Source organism: Carcharodon carcharias, chromosome 8 (assembly GCF_017639515.1).
Source record: "Carcharodon carcharias isolate sCarCar2 chromosome 8, sCarCar2.pri, whole genome shotgun sequence".
In the NCBI taxonomy this organism is placed as follows: Eukaryota; Metazoa; Chordata; class Chondrichthyes; order Lamniformes; family Lamnidae; genus Carcharodon; species Carcharodon carcharias.
In genome coordinates, this window is record NC_054474.1 from 99,677,863 (window position 1) to 99,699,440 (window position 21,578).

The window sequence follows — 21,578 nt, forward strand, 5'->3', positions numbered from 1 at the left end:
CACACACACACACACACCAGAAACACACCCGTCAGTGTCCACACACACACAACAAACACACCCGTCAGCATCCACATGAAAACACCAAAAACACATCCATCAGCGTCCACACACACACAAACCAAAAACACACCCATCAGCGTCCGTGCACACGCTCACCAAAAACACACCCGTCAGCGTCCACACACACACACACCAAAAAGACACCCGTCAGCCTCCACAAATACACACAAATCAATCCAGTCAGCGTACACACACACACCAAAAACACACCTGCCAGCATCCGCGCACACGCACACCAAAAACACACCCGTCAGCGTCCACACACACGCACACCAAAAACACACCCATCAGCGTCCGCGCATACGCACACCAAAAACACACCTGTCAGCATCAACACACACACCAAAAACACACCCGTCAGTGTCTGCGCACAAACACACACCGAAAACACACCCGTCAGCATCCGCACACATACCAGAAACACACCCGTCAGCATCCACACACTCACCAAAAACACACCCATCAGCATCTGCGCACACACACACCAAAAACACACCCATCAGCGTCTGCACACACGCACACCAAAAACACACCCGCCAGCGTTCACACACACACCAAAAACACACCCATCAGCGTCCGCGCACATGCACACCAGAAAGACACCTGCCAGCGTCCCCACACAAACATCAAAAAGACACCCGTCAGCATCCACACACACCAAAAACACACCCATCAGCGTCCGCGCATACGCACACCAAAAACACACCTGTCAGCATCAACACACACACCAAAAACACACCCGTCAGTGTCTGCGCACAAACACACACCGAAAACACACCCGTCAGCATCCGCACACGTACCAGAAACACACCCGTCAGCATCCACACACTCACCAAAAACACACCCATCAGCATCTGCGCACACACACACCAAAAACACACCCATCAGCGTCTGCACACACGCACACCAAAAACACACCCGCCAGCGTTCACACACACACCAAAAACACACCCATCAGCGTCCGCGCACATGCACACCAGAAAGACACCTGCCAGCGTCCCCACACAAACATCAAAAAGACACCCGTCAGCATCCACACACACCCGTCAGCATCCACACACACACCAGAAACACACCCGTCAGTGTCTGCACACAAACACCGGAAACACACCCGTCAGTGTCCACACACACACACACCAAAAACACACCCATCAGCGTCCACACACACGCACACCAAAAACACACCCGTCAGCGTCCACACACACACCAGAAACACACCCGTCAGCGTCTGCGCACAAACACCAGAAACACACCCGTCAGTGTCCACACACACAAACACCAAAAAGACACCCATCAGCGTCCACACACACCAAAAACACACCTGTCAGCATCAACACACACACAAAAAACACACCCATCAGTGTCTGCGCACAAACACCAGAAACACACCCGTCAGCGTCCACACACACACACCAAAAACACACCCGTCAGCACCCACACACACACACACCACAAACACACCCGTCAGCGTCCACACATACACACCAAAAAGACACCCGCCAGCGTCCCCACACACAGACCAAAAAGACACCCGTCAGCGTCCACACACACACACCAAAAAGACACCCGTCAGCGTCCCCACACAAACACCAAAGACACCCGTCAGCGTCCACGCACACCAAAAACACACCTGTCAGCATCAACACACACACACAAAAAACACACCCAGTGTCTGCACAGAAACACACACCGAAAACACACCAGTCAGCATCCACACACACACCAAAAACACACCCGTCAGCGTCTGCGCACAAACACCAGAAACACACCCGTCAGCGTCCACACACACACACCAAAAACACACCCATCAGCGTCCGCGCACACGCACACCAAATACACACCCGCCAGCGTCCCCACACACAGACCAAAAAGACACCCGTCAGCGTCCACACACACACACCAAAAAGACACCCGTCAGCGTCCACACACACACACACCAAAAACACACCCGTCAGCGTTCACACACACACACCAAAAACACACCCGTCAGCGTTCACACACACACACACCAAAAACACACCCGTCAGCGTCCACACACACACACCAAAAACACACCCGTCAGCGTCCACACACACACACCAAAAACACACCCGTCAGCGTCCACACACACACACCAAAAACACACCCGTCAGCGTCCACACACACACAAAAAACACACCAGTCAGCGTCTGCACACAAACACACACCGAAAACACACCTGTCAGCATCCAGAAACACACCCATCAGCGCCTGCGCACAAACACACACCAGAAACACACCCGTCAGCGCCTGCGCACAAACACACACCAGAAACACACCCGTCAGCGTCCACACACACACACACCAAAAACACACCCGTCTGTCCAATCTTCTGACCTGCCACCCAACTTTGCACAAGTATATGCTTTTTCCTTAAGTTTGATACTGTCTAACTTTTTTAGTTAACGGATAGTGGGTCTTCCTCTTGGAATTTTTCTTCATTGGAAATAATCTATTCTGAGATTCTGAAATACCTCTTTAAACATCTTGCCACTGCATCTCTAATGACCTATACCTTGACTTCATTTGCCAGTTCACTTGAGCTAGCTCTGCTTTCATTCCGACATAATTGCCCTTATTTAAGTTTAAAATACTAGTCTTGGAACCATTCTCCCTCCTTCAAACTGAATGAAAAATTCAATCATATGCTGCTATTTAGGGGCATCTTCACTATGAGATTAATTAATCCCATCTCATTGCACAAAAGCAGATCTAACATAGCCTACTCTCTAGTTGGTTCCAGGACGTGCCGTTCTAAGAAACTATACAGAAAACATTTTTTGAACTCTTCATTTCGGCGACCTTTGCCTATCTGATTATTCCAGTCTATATGTAGATTAAAATCCCCCACGATTATTGCTGTGCCTTTCTGGCAAGCTCCCATTATCTCTTCTTTTATACTCTGTCCTACTATGTAATTACAATTAGGGGGCCTTTACACCACTCCCACAAGTGACTTCTTGCCTTTATAATTCCTCATCTCATCCCAAACCACTTCTACATCCTGGTTTCCTGAACTTAGGTCATCCTTCTCTGATGTGCTGACACCATCATTAATTTCTAGAGCTGCCCCTCCAGCTTTTCCTGCCCTTCCTAAGTGTCACATACCCTTCAATATTCAGGTCCCAATCTATGTCACCCTGCAGCATTGCATTCTGATAGCCATTACAGAGGCAAATTGGAATAAATAAGTATGATATCAGTTCATCTCTTTTGCTTCAAACACTACTTGCATTCAGCTACGGAGCCTTTAGTTTTGCCCTTTTGTTATTTTTATAACCTCTAGCCTTGACTGATTTATTCTTAGATTTGTACTCTCTATCCCTTCCTGTCACATCCTGTTTATGATTTCCCATATTAACACCTTTCCCTTTTTCCTTACCTCTATTCCTTGGATTACCACATTTTCCCAAATTTGATCTCTTACTCCAACTAATTAGTTTAAAGTCTTCTCTACTTCCCTAGTTATGCAGCTCGCTAAAACATCAGTCCCAGCATGGTTCATGTGTAGACCGTCTGGATGGTACAGGTCCCACTTTGCCCACTACAATTGCCTCACAAACTGGAACTCACTTATCCCACATCAGTCCTTGAGCCACGCATTCATTTCCCTAATCTTATATGCCTTGTGCTAATTTTCAAGTGGCTCAGGTAATAACCAGAGATTATTGCCTTTGAGGGTCTGCTTTTTAACTGAGCAGACACCACACCCCCACTCGATGGCCTGCTGAGCAGGGCGAGGCCCCCGCTCGATGGCCCAGACCAGCGTCAGAGCAGCACAGCAACCCCCTTGGCCCCCCAAACCAGCTATAGAGCAGGGTGATCGCACACCCCCGATGCAGTAATCAGAGCAAGGTGTCACCCACCCAACCCCAGTTCAGCATCAGAGCAAGGCAACAACCCCCTCCACTCTCATTCAGCCATCGTATTCCTTCCATTCTTCAGAGCAACTTAGCTAGCCCTAGTCTCACATCCCCAGCCTTCCTCCCTGGCTCTGCAAATTCTTTCAGGAGGTGCTTATCCAATTCATTTCTGCAAGCCTCCAGCACACTCTTCAGGCAAGGCATTCCTGATCCACTGTTGATTCTTTTGTCAATCACCTTAAATCAGTGTGCTTTGGTCCTTGAGCCTCCTACGAATGGGAACACTTTCTATCTACTCTGTCTAGACCCCTCATGATTTTGAACATATCTATCAAATCCCACCACTGAAGTTAAACTGACTGGCCTGGGTTTACAGTTACATCCTTTTCCGAACAAGGGTGGATTTGCAATTCTCCAGTCCTCTGGCATCACATCCATACCTGTGGAGAAATGGATGATCAAGGACAGTGCTCATGCGATCCTGACCCTTAATTCCCACAGCATCCCTAAACGTATCCCATGCAGTCCTAGTTAGTTATCAACTTGCGAGTATAGCCAGCCTTTCTAACACCACCTGCTTCAGCAATTTTTAGCACAGTGTCTCAACTACCTCCCCTTCCAACATGAGTTTGGCAGTATGGTAAATAGATACTCATTTAGTACCTCAGCCATGCCCTCTGCCTCAATGCACAGGTCACCTTTTTGATCTCTAAGTGGCTCCCACCTTTCATCTTATCATCCTTTTACTATTTATATGCCAACAGACGACTTCTAGATTAATTTCTTAGCTTTCAGTCTCTTTCATGCACTATTTGTCTCTCGTTGCCTTTTCAGTTCCCCTCTGAGCTTTCTATATTCAGCCTGCTTCTCACTATTAATCAGCCTGACATCTGTTTTTTCTGCTTCATCTTACTCTCTATCATAATCATCATCTCAGGCACTCTGATTTGGGTTGCTCTAGCCTTCTCCTCATAGCAATGTATCTTGATGGTACCTAAACCATCTCCTTTTTAAAGGCAGCCAATTGTTCCATTCGAGCTTTGCCTGCCAATCTTTGACTCCAATTTACCTGGACCGGATCCATTCCCACACCACTGAAATTGGCCCTCCTCCAATCAATTGCTTTATCTTTTTCTATAGCTAACCTAGGAGTTACGATACTATGATCACTGTTCCCTAAGTGCTCCTAATGGTTGAACCACCTCACTTCCCAGAACCAGAATCAGCAATGCCACTTTCCTCATTGCAGCAAAAACATACCAACCCAAGAAAATTCTCCTAAAAATATTCCCTCGAACTCACTATCCAACTGTATATTAAAGCCCTCTATTATCACTGCTTTATAGTTTTTGTACCTAGTTTCTCTGCAAATTTGCTCCTCTCTATCCTTTCCACTATTTGGTGGCTTTTGCACACACCCCATTGTGTAATTGCATCTCTATCGTTTAGCTCTATTCAAACAGATTCTGTCCTGGCCTCCTCCAGGATATCACCATAACATCATATTTCCATGTGGTTGTGTCTGCAGCTCACCGACCTTATTAATCATACTTGCAGCATGCACAAACATGCACTGTAAAACTAATTTAGACCTTCCTGCATTCCCTCAGTCTGATCCCACAATACTTTACTATTTCTAATGTCTTCTTCAATCCTCCATGTACCTTGTTTCTCCTTTCCAATGCTATATCCTGGTTCCCAACCCTCAGCCTAGTTAGTTTAAATTTCCCCAACAGCAGTAACAAAGGCATCAGTACTGGCTCTGTTAAAATACAATTCATTCAACCTGTACAGGTCCCACTTCCCCTAGAACCGGTCCCAATGTCCCACCTTTCCAGCCAGGTATTCATATGTTCTAATCTCTGATTTGTATACTCATTGTGTGGTCCCAGGCTTAACTACCAGTGATGTCCTACTTGCTGGTCGCTTTCCTAGCTCCCTAAAATCTACCTGTGGGACCACATTTCTCCTTCCACCTATGTTGCTGGCACCAACATGGGCCATGACATCTGACTTTTCGACACCACCTCAACCTGTGCAGCCACTCAGTGATATTCTCAACCCTGGCACCAGGGAGGCAAATATATAATCCTGGAACCACATCTCATCTGTTCTCCTAACTATTAAATCCCCTATTGCATTATGTGGGACGGAGATGCCCTGTTTTATTATTATACTATTAAATTAAGAGAAATAAACTTTAAACTTAAACACTCTCCAGCTGAAGGACCATTTCTGCACATTTTTCTTTATATAAGGGACAATGCAGACATACAAGTTAATTACAATCTAACTGTTGAGTTTACTTAGCTCCTGACCCAAGTGGCCCCATCCCCCCAAGTTTTGGAAGTGTCACAAAGGTTTGTGGCTATTTAGAATATCAGAAACTCCCCAGGTTACTTCTGGAAGTACAGTGGGAACCCATTTAGAAACATTGGAGTCAAAAAATCTTCAATGGCGTCTTCATATTGGCTGTTGTTCAGGGTCGTGGATCATTGGTCAATCAAGCAGAAGGTATGTTTGAAGGATAAATATAATTGGCCAGTGACTCAACCAGGGACTGGAGAAATTGGCCGAAACTCCCTAAGGAAGTGTCACTCATTTAGAGCTTCTCTTTACATAGGTTACAATACCATATCACATCACAATAACTCCATCTACTGGCTGTAGAATTTGAATTTCAAACAAGGCTGACTCCATTACTGCACCTTTATTCACTCACTTAAACAATGCTGTAAATCAGGCTTCGATCATGTCCAAACTGACCATGAGATGGTCCTCCACTCCTTAAGTTATTGCCTCTTATTGCAGTACAGGTCACCATGCAGCACCTCACCCAAATGGTCACTGCTTGTGTGGGGCCTGGACAGGTCATTGGTATTTAACAACAGGAGGCATCACATACAGAGGGCAGGAATTCAAACACATTGGTGGGAGTAGTTTATAGGTCCCCTAAAAGTAGTTATACCATTGGACAGAGAATTAGCAAGAAATAATTGGAGTTTGAAACAAATGTATTGCAATAATCATATAACCTTCATATAGACTGGACAAATAAAATTGGCAAAGGTGGCGTAGAAGATGTGTTTGTAGAATGCTTTGGTGACAGCTTTCTAGAACAACACATTGAAACTAGGGGCAAGATATTTTCGATCTAGTTTTGTGCAATGAAGCCGGTTTAATTAGTAATCTCATAGTAAACAATACTCTGGGAAAAAGTGATCAAAATTTCACTTAAATTCCAGATTAAGATTAAGAGCGATGTATTCCAGTCCCAAACAAGAATCCTAAACTTAAACAAAGTCAATTACAAAGGTATGGGGAGAAAGCTGGCTATGGTCGTTGAGTAAATAGACTAAAAGATGTGACAGTAAAAAAAGTCAAAATGTTCAACAAGAATACTTTCCACTCAAAAACAAAGCCACAGGAAAGATTCATCCATGGCTTTCCAGGCAATTCAGGGTTGTACTGTCTTAAAAGAGGCTTATTTATAATATTGCAAAGAATAGTCATCAGCCTGAGGATTGGGAGAGTTTTGGAAACCAGTAAAAGATGGCCAAAAGGTTGGTTTAAAAAAAAAGGAAAAAGACAGTATACTAGCCAGGAACATAAAAGTAGATTGTAAAAGCTTTTACAAGTATATAAAAAGGAGAGTAGCTGAAGTAAATGATGGTCCCTTAGAGGCGGAGACAGGAAAGGTCATTGGCAAAGAGATTGAACAAATTATTTTGTGCCTGTTTTCACACTGAAGGAAGCAAGCTAGGTTTCAAATAAAGGTGGTAACCAAGGGGCTACTAAGAGTGAGGAACGTAAGGTAATTACTACCAGAGAAAGTACTAGAGAAACTTAAAGGACTGAAAGCTGACAAATTCCCAGGACCCAATGGCCTACACCCTCAGGTTCCAAAGAGGTAGCTGCTGTTTTAGTCTCAATATCTACGGAATGATGTACTTGCCTTGGAGATGATTTAGTGACCTGTAGGAAAGTCACCATCTGCAATAACCCACTGAAGGTTTCTTTTAAATCCTGCATAGGTCATAGCATAAGCTGTACCACATTATGGGAACCAACTATTAAGGCAAATCTCTAACTGATAACAGATGTACTGCAGCAAAGGGAACAAACATACCAACAGAAACCATGTTATTTTGACCATACTGAGGTATCACGATGCTTTTTTAAGAAGTTATGTAAAGCCCTTCGCTTACATTCCACTGCCTTAAACATGGCATCCCTAAAACTTTGTTGCCATGGACCACAAGAATGGGTATCCTCCCAAGAGCAGCATATAAAGTTTAAATTCTTGTTTCCATTAATAACAGATGTCTCAAGCTGCCGACACCAGCAGAAAAAAAAGACTTGCATTTATGTACTGCCTTTCATGACCACCGGACATCTCAAAGCGCTTTACAGCCAATGAGGTGCTTTTGAAGTGTAGCCTCTTGTTGCAATTTTGGAAATGCAGCAGTTAATTTATGCACAGCAAGCTCCCAGTAATAGCAATATGATAAAGGCCAGATAATTTAATTTTTTTGGTGATGTTGATTAAGGGATAAATATTGGCCAGGACACCAGAGAAATCCCCCTTTCTCTTCTTTGAAATAGAGCCATGGGGTCTTTTACATCCACCTGCAAGCATTTTATGGTGTATAATTTCTAAATCCAAACAATGAATTATCACTAGAGTCAGTCCTTTCCAAAACCCAAAGTCCATAAAATTCAAGAACAGGACAAACTAAGAAATAAGACCAAGGCATGAGTTTTGAGGACTAATGTCATAGCCATGGGACTGCAGCTTAGATATCTTTGCCTGATGCTGCTCATATTAACTGGTGAACTGCAGCGGAAGCATTGTTTCATCCTGGCACTGCATTCTTTGATGCACTCAAGCCACAGTCAGCAGAAAGAAATGAGACTGAGAATCCTCACTACTGCAGTACTCACTGTAAAATGCCTAGCTACGTGGGTCAGGAAGATTAAACAGCCGTGTTATGGCTAGAAGCAGAGAAATGCCACAGCAGAAAGTGGAACAATTTTCTATTTTGGGTGTTGATCTGATGCACTCCCAACCTAGATATAGTGCACACAGAATAAAGCTCCTCAAATTTTGATGCCAATTATGCGGCAGCTTCAGATTAAGCTATGCCCGCTTGAATCCAAAATGTTTTCATTTCAGAAAAAATGCAAGCAGATGGTTGTCAATCCAGTCTGGCCTCTGTATGATGCAACATCCCCTAAGTAAAGCAACTCACTACAAAGGTCATCTACTGTCACACATATTTCTTAAAATCTCAGGCAGCTACTGAAAGTACTTTGAATAAAGCTTTACAAAAAAATCCTGAGCTTAATCTAGATGGAAAGTTTGCATGTAATAAAAACATTTCTAAGAACAGGAAAATGCAATTTTCCCTCTCTTTCAACAGATTAATCCCATTTCTCTCCTTTCAGGAAATGCATCTAATGGCCTCTTTTCTCCCCATTCACTTACTCTCAGGAGGTGGACATCACAGGCAAGGATAACATTTATTGCTGTCTCTAGTTCTAAATTTGACTTGCTATGACACTTCATAGGGCAGCTAAGAATCAACTACATTGGTGTGCAATGACAGTCACATGTAGGCCAGACCTGGAAAAGAAAGGAAGGCTTCCTTCGCTAAAGGACATTTTTTCAACCAGTGGGGTTTTCATGATAATCCAGAGCTTCAGTGTCACTTTTACTGATATCAACTTTTTATTTCCAGATTTATTTATATTTTTAATAGCTTAATTGAGGTTCTCAGTATACCACAGAGGGATCTGAATTGATGTTCTTTGGATTATTAGCCCAGGCCTCTGAATTACCAGTGCATTATCACTACACTGTCATACCCGACCCATTTTATGGTGTCCACTTCAATAACTGCCCCTCAGCTCACTGGGGGTTAAAAACACTCCCTTCAGCTTCCTTGCTCATTCTTAACTTCCCAATTTTTGATTGGTGCAATAGAAAGTTCTTTTTTTAAGGAACAAAAATGTGCAGGCTAAAGAAAAGCCCTGTGGACACAGCAGCAGCATGTCTTTCCCCTACCCAAGAAAACAGTTAGTAATATTTCACTTTCTATATACAGGAAATGTAGCAATTTAAGAAATGTTCTATGGTTCTAAATGTTTCTCTAGTCCCACTCTTAATATTCAACATCAGAAACGTTTCCATTGATACAAAATATTTCAAATGTGGATGCTTATTCTGGCTGGTCACCCGTTTTCCTTCAAGAATATTTGTTTAATGTTAATGCTCCAACACATTGAAATAAATGTTCCACAAGCCCAAACACAAATCCCTGCTAGGTGTGCGTGCGCCGCCATTCGGGAACATAAGCAGGCTGCAATGCACCTTGCTTTGTACTGGGTACTCTGTCCCCATGCCCATAGGGCTAACTTCTCACCCATAATAGAAAATGTCTGGCTGACACGAGGTTAATGAGGAGCAGCCTGGTTTCATGTGGTGATAAATGCTAAATCCTCAAGTCACCTTTGCAAGGTGAGAAAACTGAAGGCATCTTCACACACTCAATCAGCGCTATGCCACTGACCAGCAAAGAACCTTGGTGATTAAAAAGTATTTATATTTTGGGAAGGAGAGGAGAGGTGAGGAAAAAGATACAAGCAAAGAAATTAATCTCATAAAATGCAACTTTTCTCATTAAAATCAAGGACTTGATCCTTTTCAATGCTGTAAACAGCACCCTCTAGAGGCTGACTGCCTGAGCTGAGAGCACTTTTATGAAAGATTTAATTTGTTTTCATATAGGTGGGGAAGGGATAAAGAAGCCAGTTGAATCCAGATGTGGGTGTGCTACTATCGGCTCAAATGTGGCTTCCATCTGTTATTCCAGCCATGTCCAGTCAAAGCACTAACTAGCCTCACGCTACACTCTGAACGAAGATATTTCGACAGAGCTCCTTGCAGTACAGGAATCCCATGTGTTGCGGTGAATATTAAACTGGAGGGTTTTGGAGGTTCCATCTTGCATACCAGTTTAAGCTCAAGCCCTGCCAGATCACTACAGTTTCCATGGCATGAGATGAATAGGAGTTTTAAAAGCTGGTTCTGTGGGAACTCTTAGCTAATGCTGCCATCTCCTGGTTATTTGGCAAAATGCATCAACCACTGCACAAGCTCTCTGGTCATCATGTCCACAGTTCCAGTCAGTTGTCACTGGGACTTTAACAGGGGTATGAAATTTACACACAATGGATAGTGTACAAACATCCCACAGTAGAGTTAACTATTGTTATTAAAAAGCAGAATTGTGACTGGAGGGAGCATTGTGAACTGTGTAAGACCAGTAAAGGACAGATGGTTACTGGTCTGTACTGGGCAGGTGGTTACTGCACATACTGGAAGCAATTTGAGGGGCTAAATTATGAGAACCATTTGATGAACATCGTATAGCATTCAGGAATTTTAGGCAAAGTGGAATTTGTATTGAAACTAATACTTTAAATAACCTGTGACAACACAACTGTTAAATAAATATACAACAGCCACAACAGGATACTGCTGGAGAGTGTTTTAGCAGAAAAATAATCCAACTTTCAGGAATTGAGAGATTATCTAATGACACTGATCTTGCACTGATGTCAGCCATGTCATCAGAACCACACCCACAGTCAGTTAAAAGTAAACCTTGAGGAACTGGGTGGTGCTATGGCTGGCTTAGTCAGCAGCATTTCATCTCTGGAAACTGGAGCCAATCAAACCCAGGCTGATGGGAGGAACATCTGCTTACCTGTTAGCTACACGTGAAATGAGTTTGCGCAGAGACAGTCCAGTTTCTCATAGGCATGAACATAGGGCACAAACCTCTCCCTGATCCCAACAGGCCCGCAGACAATAGGTGTGAGATATCTCACAGTGGTCAGTGCTTGGGAAATTTTAACCTGTACTGTACCTGACCTGGCACTGCTTGGGGCTGACAATGGATCTGGAATGGGAAAAAGTCTTGCTTTGCAATGATAGTACTCACTTTGATGAGCTTTAAAAAAGAAAGTAATGTAAAAAACCCTTTAAGCCACTTATTATACTGATGCTGTCATTGCTTAGATTAGTGGGCCTGCAGGTCTGTTGCCAGCCTGCTGGATTTAGTATCACAACCACTTGGAGAAAAGTTTCTCAATCAAAATACAAACTGCTGGGTAATTTTGTAATGATTCCGGAACTATCAGATGCCACAAAGCTCTGTTCAGAGAGCGGACATCTTCCCCAGACAACACAATCATGGAGAAAGACAACTCAATAATAAAGTGCAAAGACCAAATCAGGCTCATAATTTGAGGGGTATTACTGCAAGGTTGAGCATTACAAGGTACATTAAAAACTGATCTTAAATCACTAATTACCTGTAAATATCCTTAAGCACCATTATTAAAACAAAATGGGAGAAAGAAGGAAGAATTCTTTCACAGGGGATTCCTAGAAGCTTTACCACAAGTGGTTAGAGGTAAAGACTATAATAAAATTCAAACGGTAGGTATTTGAAAAGGAATATAAAAAGATACAGCAAAGAGCAGTGAAATGGTGCTAAAGTAGACAGCTACAATTGAAGGGCTAGCACCAGCACAGGCATGATGGGCTGAATGATGTGTCTGCACGACTGTTTAAATATTATGAAATACAAAATATTCTCTCATTATAATCTTCAGACTTTTCAAACCAAGATGCAGCTTCACCTAACCACAGCTTCATTCACCTCATCCTATAGCTGCCAATTTCATAAAAATGGTAGTCATCATAAGCCATTACAAAAAGGATTAACAGAGAGCTTATGCCCACCACAATCTTATAACGGATGTTTCAGGGGAGATGCCATTTGTTTTTTTTTTTAAAAATGAGGCTCACACATACTTTTAAAAGCATCCTAGATCAATTTATCAATGTGACAGACTAGAACTAAGTGTATATTACCATTGTGTCATTCCAGTGCCAGCAGCAAACACATCTGAATGCTCGTAAGTAACCAGGTAATATTCATCCTTGAAGTTATTCTTCCCACAGTCCCCTTCCCACTTCCTGCTTTTGCCATGCATTGCCGTTCTGTTCTTCCTGTCATTTCCTCCAAACACTGATTACACCATCTGTTTCTCAAATTCATTCATTCCCAGGTTCTCAAAATGATTAACCTACTTACCTCCTTCTGTCAGCCCTTCCTCCTATGAGCCTCTCCCTTGTAAAACCCAAACTTCATCCTGTGAGATCATTAACTTAACCAGGCCTTCCTAGTGAACGCTTTGCAACTTTGATCATACATTACACACACTGGGTTTTTGTCCTTCATCTTGTTTTCTCTAATTTAAAAAGTCGACCAATAAGACCACACCCAGGGAAGCTCTCACACCATTCACATTTACAAATGCTATCGCCCCCTACCTGGTAAAGCAGTGATGAAGTCTCGCTGCAACATGGGCTTCAGATAGGAGTTAATATGTCCATGCTGGTAATGGCACATCCGGGAGATTAGGTGCTCCACAAATTCCACCTGGTCAGATTCAGACCACTGGTCAAAATATTTAATACACAAATCCTTCTCTTTCTCGTAATTTCCTGAAGGTCGCTTTCTGGAGACGATCATAGAAGGGGGTCCATTAGTGATCTGGGTTCATTAATCAGAAAAGGAAATAAAAGAAACAAAAACATTATGGACACTTAAATTCAAGTTCCAGACCAAATCAATACAGATGCTTCAATGCTAAACAGTTTAAAGACTGCAGCAGACTTTCTGCACTAAGCTGGGAAGGGTGATGGGGTGGGAGGAGAGAGAAAGAGAAAAGAAGCAAGAAAGCAGCATTCAGATCAAAGCACACAGGCTTTTAGGAAATATTCTAGACATCTCAAGGACTACTGAGCTCAATAAATCAGCAATTTTTTTTGCAAAACATTTACTTGACAGAAAGCATGCACATCACAAGAGGCAGCACAAATTAAATAGGTGCAATATATCCGAAGCTTAAATTGTTTTTAAATCAGCTCTGCTATCTTGGCCTACATAAGCTTTAAGCAAAAAAATTAAATCCTACCTATATTTATATTTGGTGCCTTATAGGTATTAACTTAAAAAAATCATGACAGCAGCAGATCATCAAAGAGATCATCCTAAGTGAGGCAAGGAGACCGACATGGTATTGATCTGGTCATGTATATCTCTCCATAGTGTTATACTGGGAAACTAGGTCAAGCAGCAGGAGAGGCAGGACAGCTCAGCACAGAAAATGAGATTGAAATTTCAGAATCACTGAGTTAGCTAATCTCAGTCAGGGCACCATAATTATCTCATCCATTTCTGAATTAGAGAAAGAAAGACATGCTCCACGACTTCAGAATATCCCAACACACTCACGCATCTGGAATGGGGCTGGTCATTAAGAAGCAATAGTGCTACCCAGCTGCCCCCTGCAGCAAATGTGCATGTGTGAACATTAAGTGAGGACAGGGTCAGAGTCAACTCTGGTCTAGTAACCTGCCGACACGGCACACTCATACATGGAGGACTTCTCATACTCATGGAACCAGGCCCCGGGGGGAGGGGGGAGCAGGGGGCAGAAAACCAAGATCATTGAAAGAAATAACAGCGAGTGTTCCTCCACAACGAACAGTTCGACATGAGACAGTAACAGTGTGGATTTACATGGGTAGGTGGCAGTGAGAGCTTAAAGTCGTGAGATGATCTACTTCACCTTCATAAAGATAAAAAGATTCGAGTAGATACAGATAAAATATTTCCACTGATGGAGGTATCAAGAACGGGGGGGGCGATATCTCAAAATAGAGCCAGGCTATTGAGGAGTGAAATCAAAAAGCACTTTTCACAAAGGGTAATGGAAATCTGGAACCCTTCTCCGCCCCTCCCCGCCCCCCCCCCCTCTCAAAAGGCTGCTGATGCTGGGCCAATTTGAGCTCCCAAGATTGGGATAGATAAATTTTTGATAGGTAAGAAAGTTAAGGGATTTGGAGAAATGAGGTAGAGGGTGTTCCGGTACAGATCGGCCATGAATGCTGGAAAGGCTCAAAGGACTGAACAATCTACTTCTGTTCCCAAGATGCCCACACCAAGTCCCCCATTTATCTTACAACCGTTGGTGCTGCCTTTCCATGTTCAAACTCTGAACAAAATGGTCAACCAGATTGCTCATGTTATGAGTTTATCTTCTAGGAGCTGCATGGAACCCTTTTCATAGAGGTTCCTCCAACCTGCAATCAGTATTGTCAGAGTTATCAAGAGACAGCCAACCTGCAGAGTGTATCAGCTTGAGCAATGAACACAGACTCACTCATTTAACCAGTTATAGATAATGAAGGACTGAACAGAAAACCAGAAGGTTTAGTTGCAGTGGTCTCAGTGGTATAATTATGGCTGGAGGTAGTGCTCTACTGAGGCTGGGGATGGAGACACACCATTGAGGCAGATCGGTATGCAGCTTGGCTGAGTTTATTTTTATTCGTTCATGGGACGTGGGCGTCACTGGCTGGGCCAGCATCTATTGCCCAGGCCAGCATCTATTGCCCATCCCTAACTGTCCTTGAGAACTGAGTGGCTTGCTAGGCCATTTCAGAGAGTATTTAAGAGTCAATCACGTTGCTGTGGGTTGGAGTCACATGTAGACCAGACCAGGTAAGGATGGCAGATTAAAACAAAAAACTGCGGATGCTGGAAATCCAAAACAAAAACAGAATTACCTGGAAAAACTCAGCAGGTCTGGCAGCATCGGCGGAGAAGAAAAGAGTTGACGTTTCGAGTCCTCATGACCCTTCAGCAGAACTGATTGAATATTAGAAGAGGGGTGAAATATAAGCTGGTTTAAGGTGGGGGGGGTGGTGGTGGTGGTGGTGGTGGTGGTGGTGTGGTTGTAGGGACAAGCAAGCAGTGATAGGAGCAGATAATCAAAAGATGTCACAGACAATGGAACAAAGAAGTGTTGAAGGTGGTGATATTATTTAAACGAATGTGCTAATTAAGAACGGATGGCAGGACACTCAAGGTACAGCTCTAGTGGGAGTGGGGTGGAAGGACTAGCAGGGCATACAAGATTTAAAAATAATGGAAGTAGGTGGGGAAAGAAAAATCTATATTAAGTATTGGAAAAAACAAAAGGAAGGGGGAAGAAACAGAAAGGGGGTGTGGATGGAGGAGGGAGTTCAAGATCTAAAGTTGTTGAATTCAATATTCAGCCTGGAAGGCTGTAAAGTGCCTAATCGGAAGATGAGGTGCTGTTCCTCCAGTTTGCATTGGGCTTCACTGGAACAATGCAGCAAGCCAAGGACAGACATGTGGGCAAGAGAGCAGGGTGAGGTGTTAAAATGGCAAGCGACAGGGAGGTTTGGGTCATCCTTGCGGACAGACCGCAGGTGTTCTGCAAAGCGGTCACCCAGTTTACGTTTGGTCTCTCCAATGTAGAGGAGACCGCATTGGGAGCAACGAATGCAGTAGACTAAGTTGGGGGAAATGCGAGTGAAATGCTTCACTTGAAAGGAGTGTTTGGGTCCTTGGACGGTGAGGAGAGAGGAAGTGAAGGGGCAAGTGTTGCATCTTTTGCGTGGGCATGGGGAGGTGTCATAGGAGGGGGTTGAGGAGTAGGGGGTGATGGAGGAGTGGAGCAGTGTGTCCTGGAGGGAACGATCCCTACGGAATGCCGCTGGGGGGGGTAAAGGGAAGATGTGTTTGGTGGTGGCATTATGCTGGAGTTGGCGGAAATAGCGGAGGATGATCCTTTGAATGCGGAGGCTGGTGGGGTGATAAGTGAGGACAAGGGGGACCCTATCATGTTTCTGGGAGGGAGGAGAAGGCGTGAGGGCGGACGCACAGGAGATGGGCTGGACACGGTTGAGGGCCCTGTCAACGACCGTGGGTGAAAAACCTCGGTGAAGGAAGAAGGAGGACATGTCAGAGGAACTGCTTTTGAAGGTAGCATCATCAGAACAGATGCAACGGAGGCGAAGGAACTGAGAGAATGTGATGGAGTCCTTACAGGAAGCGAGGTGTGAGCAGCTGTAGTTGAGGTAGCTGTGGGAGTCGGTAGGCTTGTAATGGATATTGGTGGACAGTCTATCACCAGAAATTGAGGCAGAGAGGTCAAGGAAGGGAAGGGAAGTGTCAAAGATGGACCATGTGAAAAAGATGGAGGGTGGAGATTGGAAGCAAAATTAATAAATTTTTCCAAGTCCCGACAAGAGCATGAAGCAGCACCGAAGTAATCATTGATGCACCGGAGAAAGAGTTGTGGGAGGGGGCCGGAGTAGGACTGGAACAAGGAATGTTCCACATACCCCATAAAGAGACAGGCATAGCTGGGGCCCATAGCTGGATGGCAGATTTCCTTCCCTAAAGGGCATTAGTGAACCAGATGGGTTTTTATATTAATCAACAATAGTTTCATGGTCATTATCAGATTTTTAATACCAGATTTTTTTTTTTACTGAATTCAAATTTCACCATCTGCTGCGGTGGGATTCGAACCTGGGTCCCCAGAGCATTACTCTGGGTATCTGGAGTATTAGTCCAGTGACAATACCATCGCCACCGCCTCCCCTTAAAAAGTTTGATGCAGTCGAGGCTGGGGGACCTAAAATGGGAAGAATTCTATGCCAATGTCACCAACCCTCACCTTCTGCACAGAGAAAGTTAAGAAGAAAACTTCCCACTTCCTAGGTTTACAGGGAAGTGAGCAGGTAAAAAGCAGGGGACACAAAAAGGTCACAAACAATTGAATGTGCAAATTTCTAAACAGAACAGAACAGAACCTTCAAGTGGCTTCTGCCTCCCCCACAGCTATGGGGTAAATCAGCAATTCCATGCAGATAATGAAAAAACATGGCTGTCATTTCACCAACACTGCTTAGATCTCAATCTGAACCTACATGGTAAGCATCTGGGTAAGCGTCAAATGAAGATTATGTGCTCTAGCACCACCAGGTCCCCACTCTCTCTCACAAACAACATCTAGCAGCAAGTGCAGAGCAGCACCGACCATAGGCTTGGGACAGACAGGTCTGTGGTTGGTGTTCCAATGGGGAAGTCAGGCTAAAGTACAAAGAAAACAAGAGCAAACAGAGGTGGGAAGAAGTGGTGCACTTAGCTCAAACAATGTAAAACTTGGCTAATTTTCTGTAACAAACTAAGAGAACGGAGGTTCATTCTTAGGATGTGGGTATCCCTGATTAGCTCAACATTTATTACCAATTCATACTTGTTCTTGAAGATGGCAGTGGGCCTTCCTTTGGAACCTCTAATGTGTGGTGAAGGTGCTCCCACATTGTTAAGCAGGGAGTTCCTAGATTTTGATCTAGAGATGATGGAAAAATGGTGATCTATTTCTAAGTCAGCACAGTAAACAACTTGGAAGGGCTGATGTTCCAACGTGTTTGATGGCCTTGTCTGACTAGGTGCTAGAGATTGGGAAGTTTGGTGGAGGCTGCTGTCAAAGAAGCCACGGGCCATTATCACATCACACCAACTGCACAATGGAGCAGGAAAGGTAACAGAGGGCAATTAGTGAGAAGCACAGGTCTTATTTACTGAACTGAGTGATGTCGCATTGGCTGGGAGTGTTTGATGAAACACTGGAATGCAGAAGGAGCTTCACTCTGCATTTAATTTGTGCTGTACCTGCCCTGGGAGTGTTTGGTGGGTAAGTGTAGAGGGGGTTTTACTGTATCTAACCCAGCCATTAATCTCTTCAGATAGTACTAGTCCTCCTGATACCCCCAGGACTTAAAAGTGATTGCTGGAAATCTGAAATTATCAACATTCCTTACCTTGAGCAAAAAATGCCACCATTAATTAAAAATATTATTGAGATTTCCATACTGGCAGATATGAATGAAGCCTTCTTGAATGGAGTTAATTTTCATTCAAATCCAGGTTTTTAAGTGCTGAATTGCTACAACATGGCGGCTGTCAACATGACTGCACTTAAGTTTGCAGCCATTTTCCAAGGAACATTTAAATGATCAAACTCCACAATGGTTTGAGCACTTTACATTATTGAACTGAAGTTACAGTGCTTCAACCTACTAGCATAACTGTGCTTAAATAACGGAGACCAAATGTCTGACATAAATGCTAAACACATAACACAAACAAAAGGGAGATGCTTCCAGGCAGCACTAGTGATTAGTCCAAGCAGCGAAAATGTTAGCGTCACTCAATTAGGAATGAATCACTCCAATTAAAGCTACATATTCAATCCAAAATGAACAGTTTACACTCCATCTGCAGTTGCTATTGTGAAGGTCCATTTTCAACACATACTACAGCATACTCTTATCAAAATCTAACATGGTAAAGTGCATTTCAGTTCCAGTAGTGGGCTTATTTAGTGTTGCCGCCAATATACTATTGGCTCTGGGCCTTGATCTCCAGCAAGATACCTGGTCTTTACCTGGATTAGGAAGCAGCCAACCAAGCTGTGGGCCATGTCTCAATAGTACTAGGCCTCAGGCTTTTCTCTACTTCAATAAGACTCTGGAATCTTTTCATATACAATCAGATCCTGAGATTTTCTCCCTGTCAATAGTTTTGGCTTAGTGCTGGGAGAGAAGGGGCAGCCTGGTGATATTTTAAGATTTCTTCCAGCAGGCTTTTGGCCTTGCTCGTTACCCATGAGACACACTGGCGTAGACACAGCCCCTTCCTGCAGCTTTACTTTCTTAGACACATTTCACTTTCAACTTCAGAATCCTCATCCTTCATCTGCAAGGCCCACCAAGGCCATGGCCTTACCCTCTCCCCTAGCTTCTTTCACCCCCACCGGCTCTGCTCTACCTTCAGCTGCCTTAGCCTCATACTGTGCGATATTATTCCTAAATTCTTCTCCCTCAAAAGCCTGCTCAAGCCCCCTTATTTTGACCATGCATTCGACTATCAACATTAACTCTTCTCTCACTGTGCCCAGGTTATTTTTGTCTGGAGTCTTCTTGAATGGTTTTATCGTGTTGGAGGCACTATATAAATGCTGCTGGTAAAATTGTACTTAATCCAGTACTCAGTTCTTAATTTACCACATCATATTACTCCCAATACTGCTGCTGCCACCAGAATCCCACCCAACTGTTACACAGCTTCAACTACAGACCAAGTTTAGAAAGACAGAATGTCTCCCAGCTTGCGAATGCCAATAGAATTTCAGTACTGGTGACAAAAACAGAATTACCTGGGAAAACTCAGCAGGTCTGGCAGCATCGGCGGAGAAGAGAAGAGTTGACGTTTCGAGTCCTCATGAAGGGTCATGAGGACTCGAAACGTCAACTCTTTTCTTCTCCGCCGATGCTGCCAGACCTGCTGAGTTTTTCCAGGTAATTCTGTATTTGTTTTGGATTTCCAGCATCCGCAGTTTTTTTGTTTTTACTTCAGTACTGGTGGTTGTGTAAAATAGTCAAGAGACAAGAATACAACTACAAATTCTGACCGATCTGGAAAAACACCTGGAATTGTACAACTCTTACAATGAAGTGCTCATGGAACAGATCTGCCCCAGCAGTGGGGGCAATTGAGATTAATTAAGAGCATATTGCCAGAACCCTTGAATCCAACTTTTCCTACAGTGCCATACAAGTGGAAAGTGCTGATGATTCTTAAGCCAGTACATTTTAATGCTGGACAGCTCTTAAACCAAACACTAAATGAGCCTAAAGTAAAGGGAGATTGCTGGAAGTACTCAACAGGTCAATCAGCACCTATGGAAAGAGAAACAGAGTTAACATTTTAGGTCGATGACCATTTCTCAGGCTAAATAAGCTTGATGGTGACACTGATGGGGAGTGCTGCTGATTTTCTGCCAGCCACAATGAAAATGCTCATTAAAAAGCAAGGTCCCTGGTCTACTTGATGTTACTCACATCCATGGTGCTCAGCTTTCTGCACACTCTTACCTGCCATACTGTATTCTTCTTGGGAGACTCGTCTTCATTCTGATCCTCCATACCAGATGTATTCTGCAATACAAGATGCAGAATGTGTAAACGGTAGGGAGTTGCTCAGGGAAACATGTTTAAATGCTTCAGGGGCGTTTGCATTCCACAGATGCAGACAATACAGAATCCAAACCAATCTGTACAAACCTCATTCCATGTTAACAGGCCTGATGGAGGTGCTGAATAACAGAGTCCTGGTAGTGTATGTTGTGAAGCTTGCTAATGGGAAGTTAATGACTTACTGAGCAGTAAGAGACAGGAAAGATCCACCAGATTACAGGCTTTAGAAAACTGACTCAATGGGGAGAAACCTGCGGCCTGTCACTGTCCACAGCACAAATGGGAGATTAGGGTAAGAAGGTCCCCTCCTCCAAGAGACAACCAAATATACAATCAGTGTGTCTGCACTATACTATTAGCATAGCTTTCAGCATGTAATAACAGTAATCAGAGAGAGAGAGAGAGAGAGAAAAAAAAAGAGAAATAGAATTACAAAATTACAAGTAGTTTCAAAGCATCCTCTAGAACCGGAGCGCTAGCAAACTGCAATTTTGAACATCATCCTGGTTATCGGACTATGTTCCAAAGGTTCTTCCCTGCCCCCTCTCAATGGATTCTGGAGTTTAGTAGAACAATACACACAAGGCATTTGACAGAATAATTCCAAACCAGCATGTCAGCCATGGCTC

General features: G+C 43.6%; 1 protein-coding gene across 2 annotated transcripts in view; it reads right to left on the reverse strand.

Annotated features, from left to right (window-relative positions):
• LOC121281130 (F-box/WD repeat-containing protein 11) overlaps positions 1–21,578 on the reverse strand; it is a 170,254-nt gene that overhangs the window by 82,323 nt on the left and 66,353 nt on the right. For both annotated transcript variants that reach the window (XM_041193837.1, XM_041193836.1), the window contains 2 exons: positions 20,848–20,910; positions 13,354–13,576 (listed from right to left, as the gene is read on the reverse strand). In XM_041193837.1, the coding sequence (XP_041049771.1) occupies positions 13,354–13,576; positions 20,848–20,910 (286 nt within the window). The remainder of the gene's footprint in view (positions 1–13,353; positions 13,577–20,847; positions 20,911–21,578) is intronic.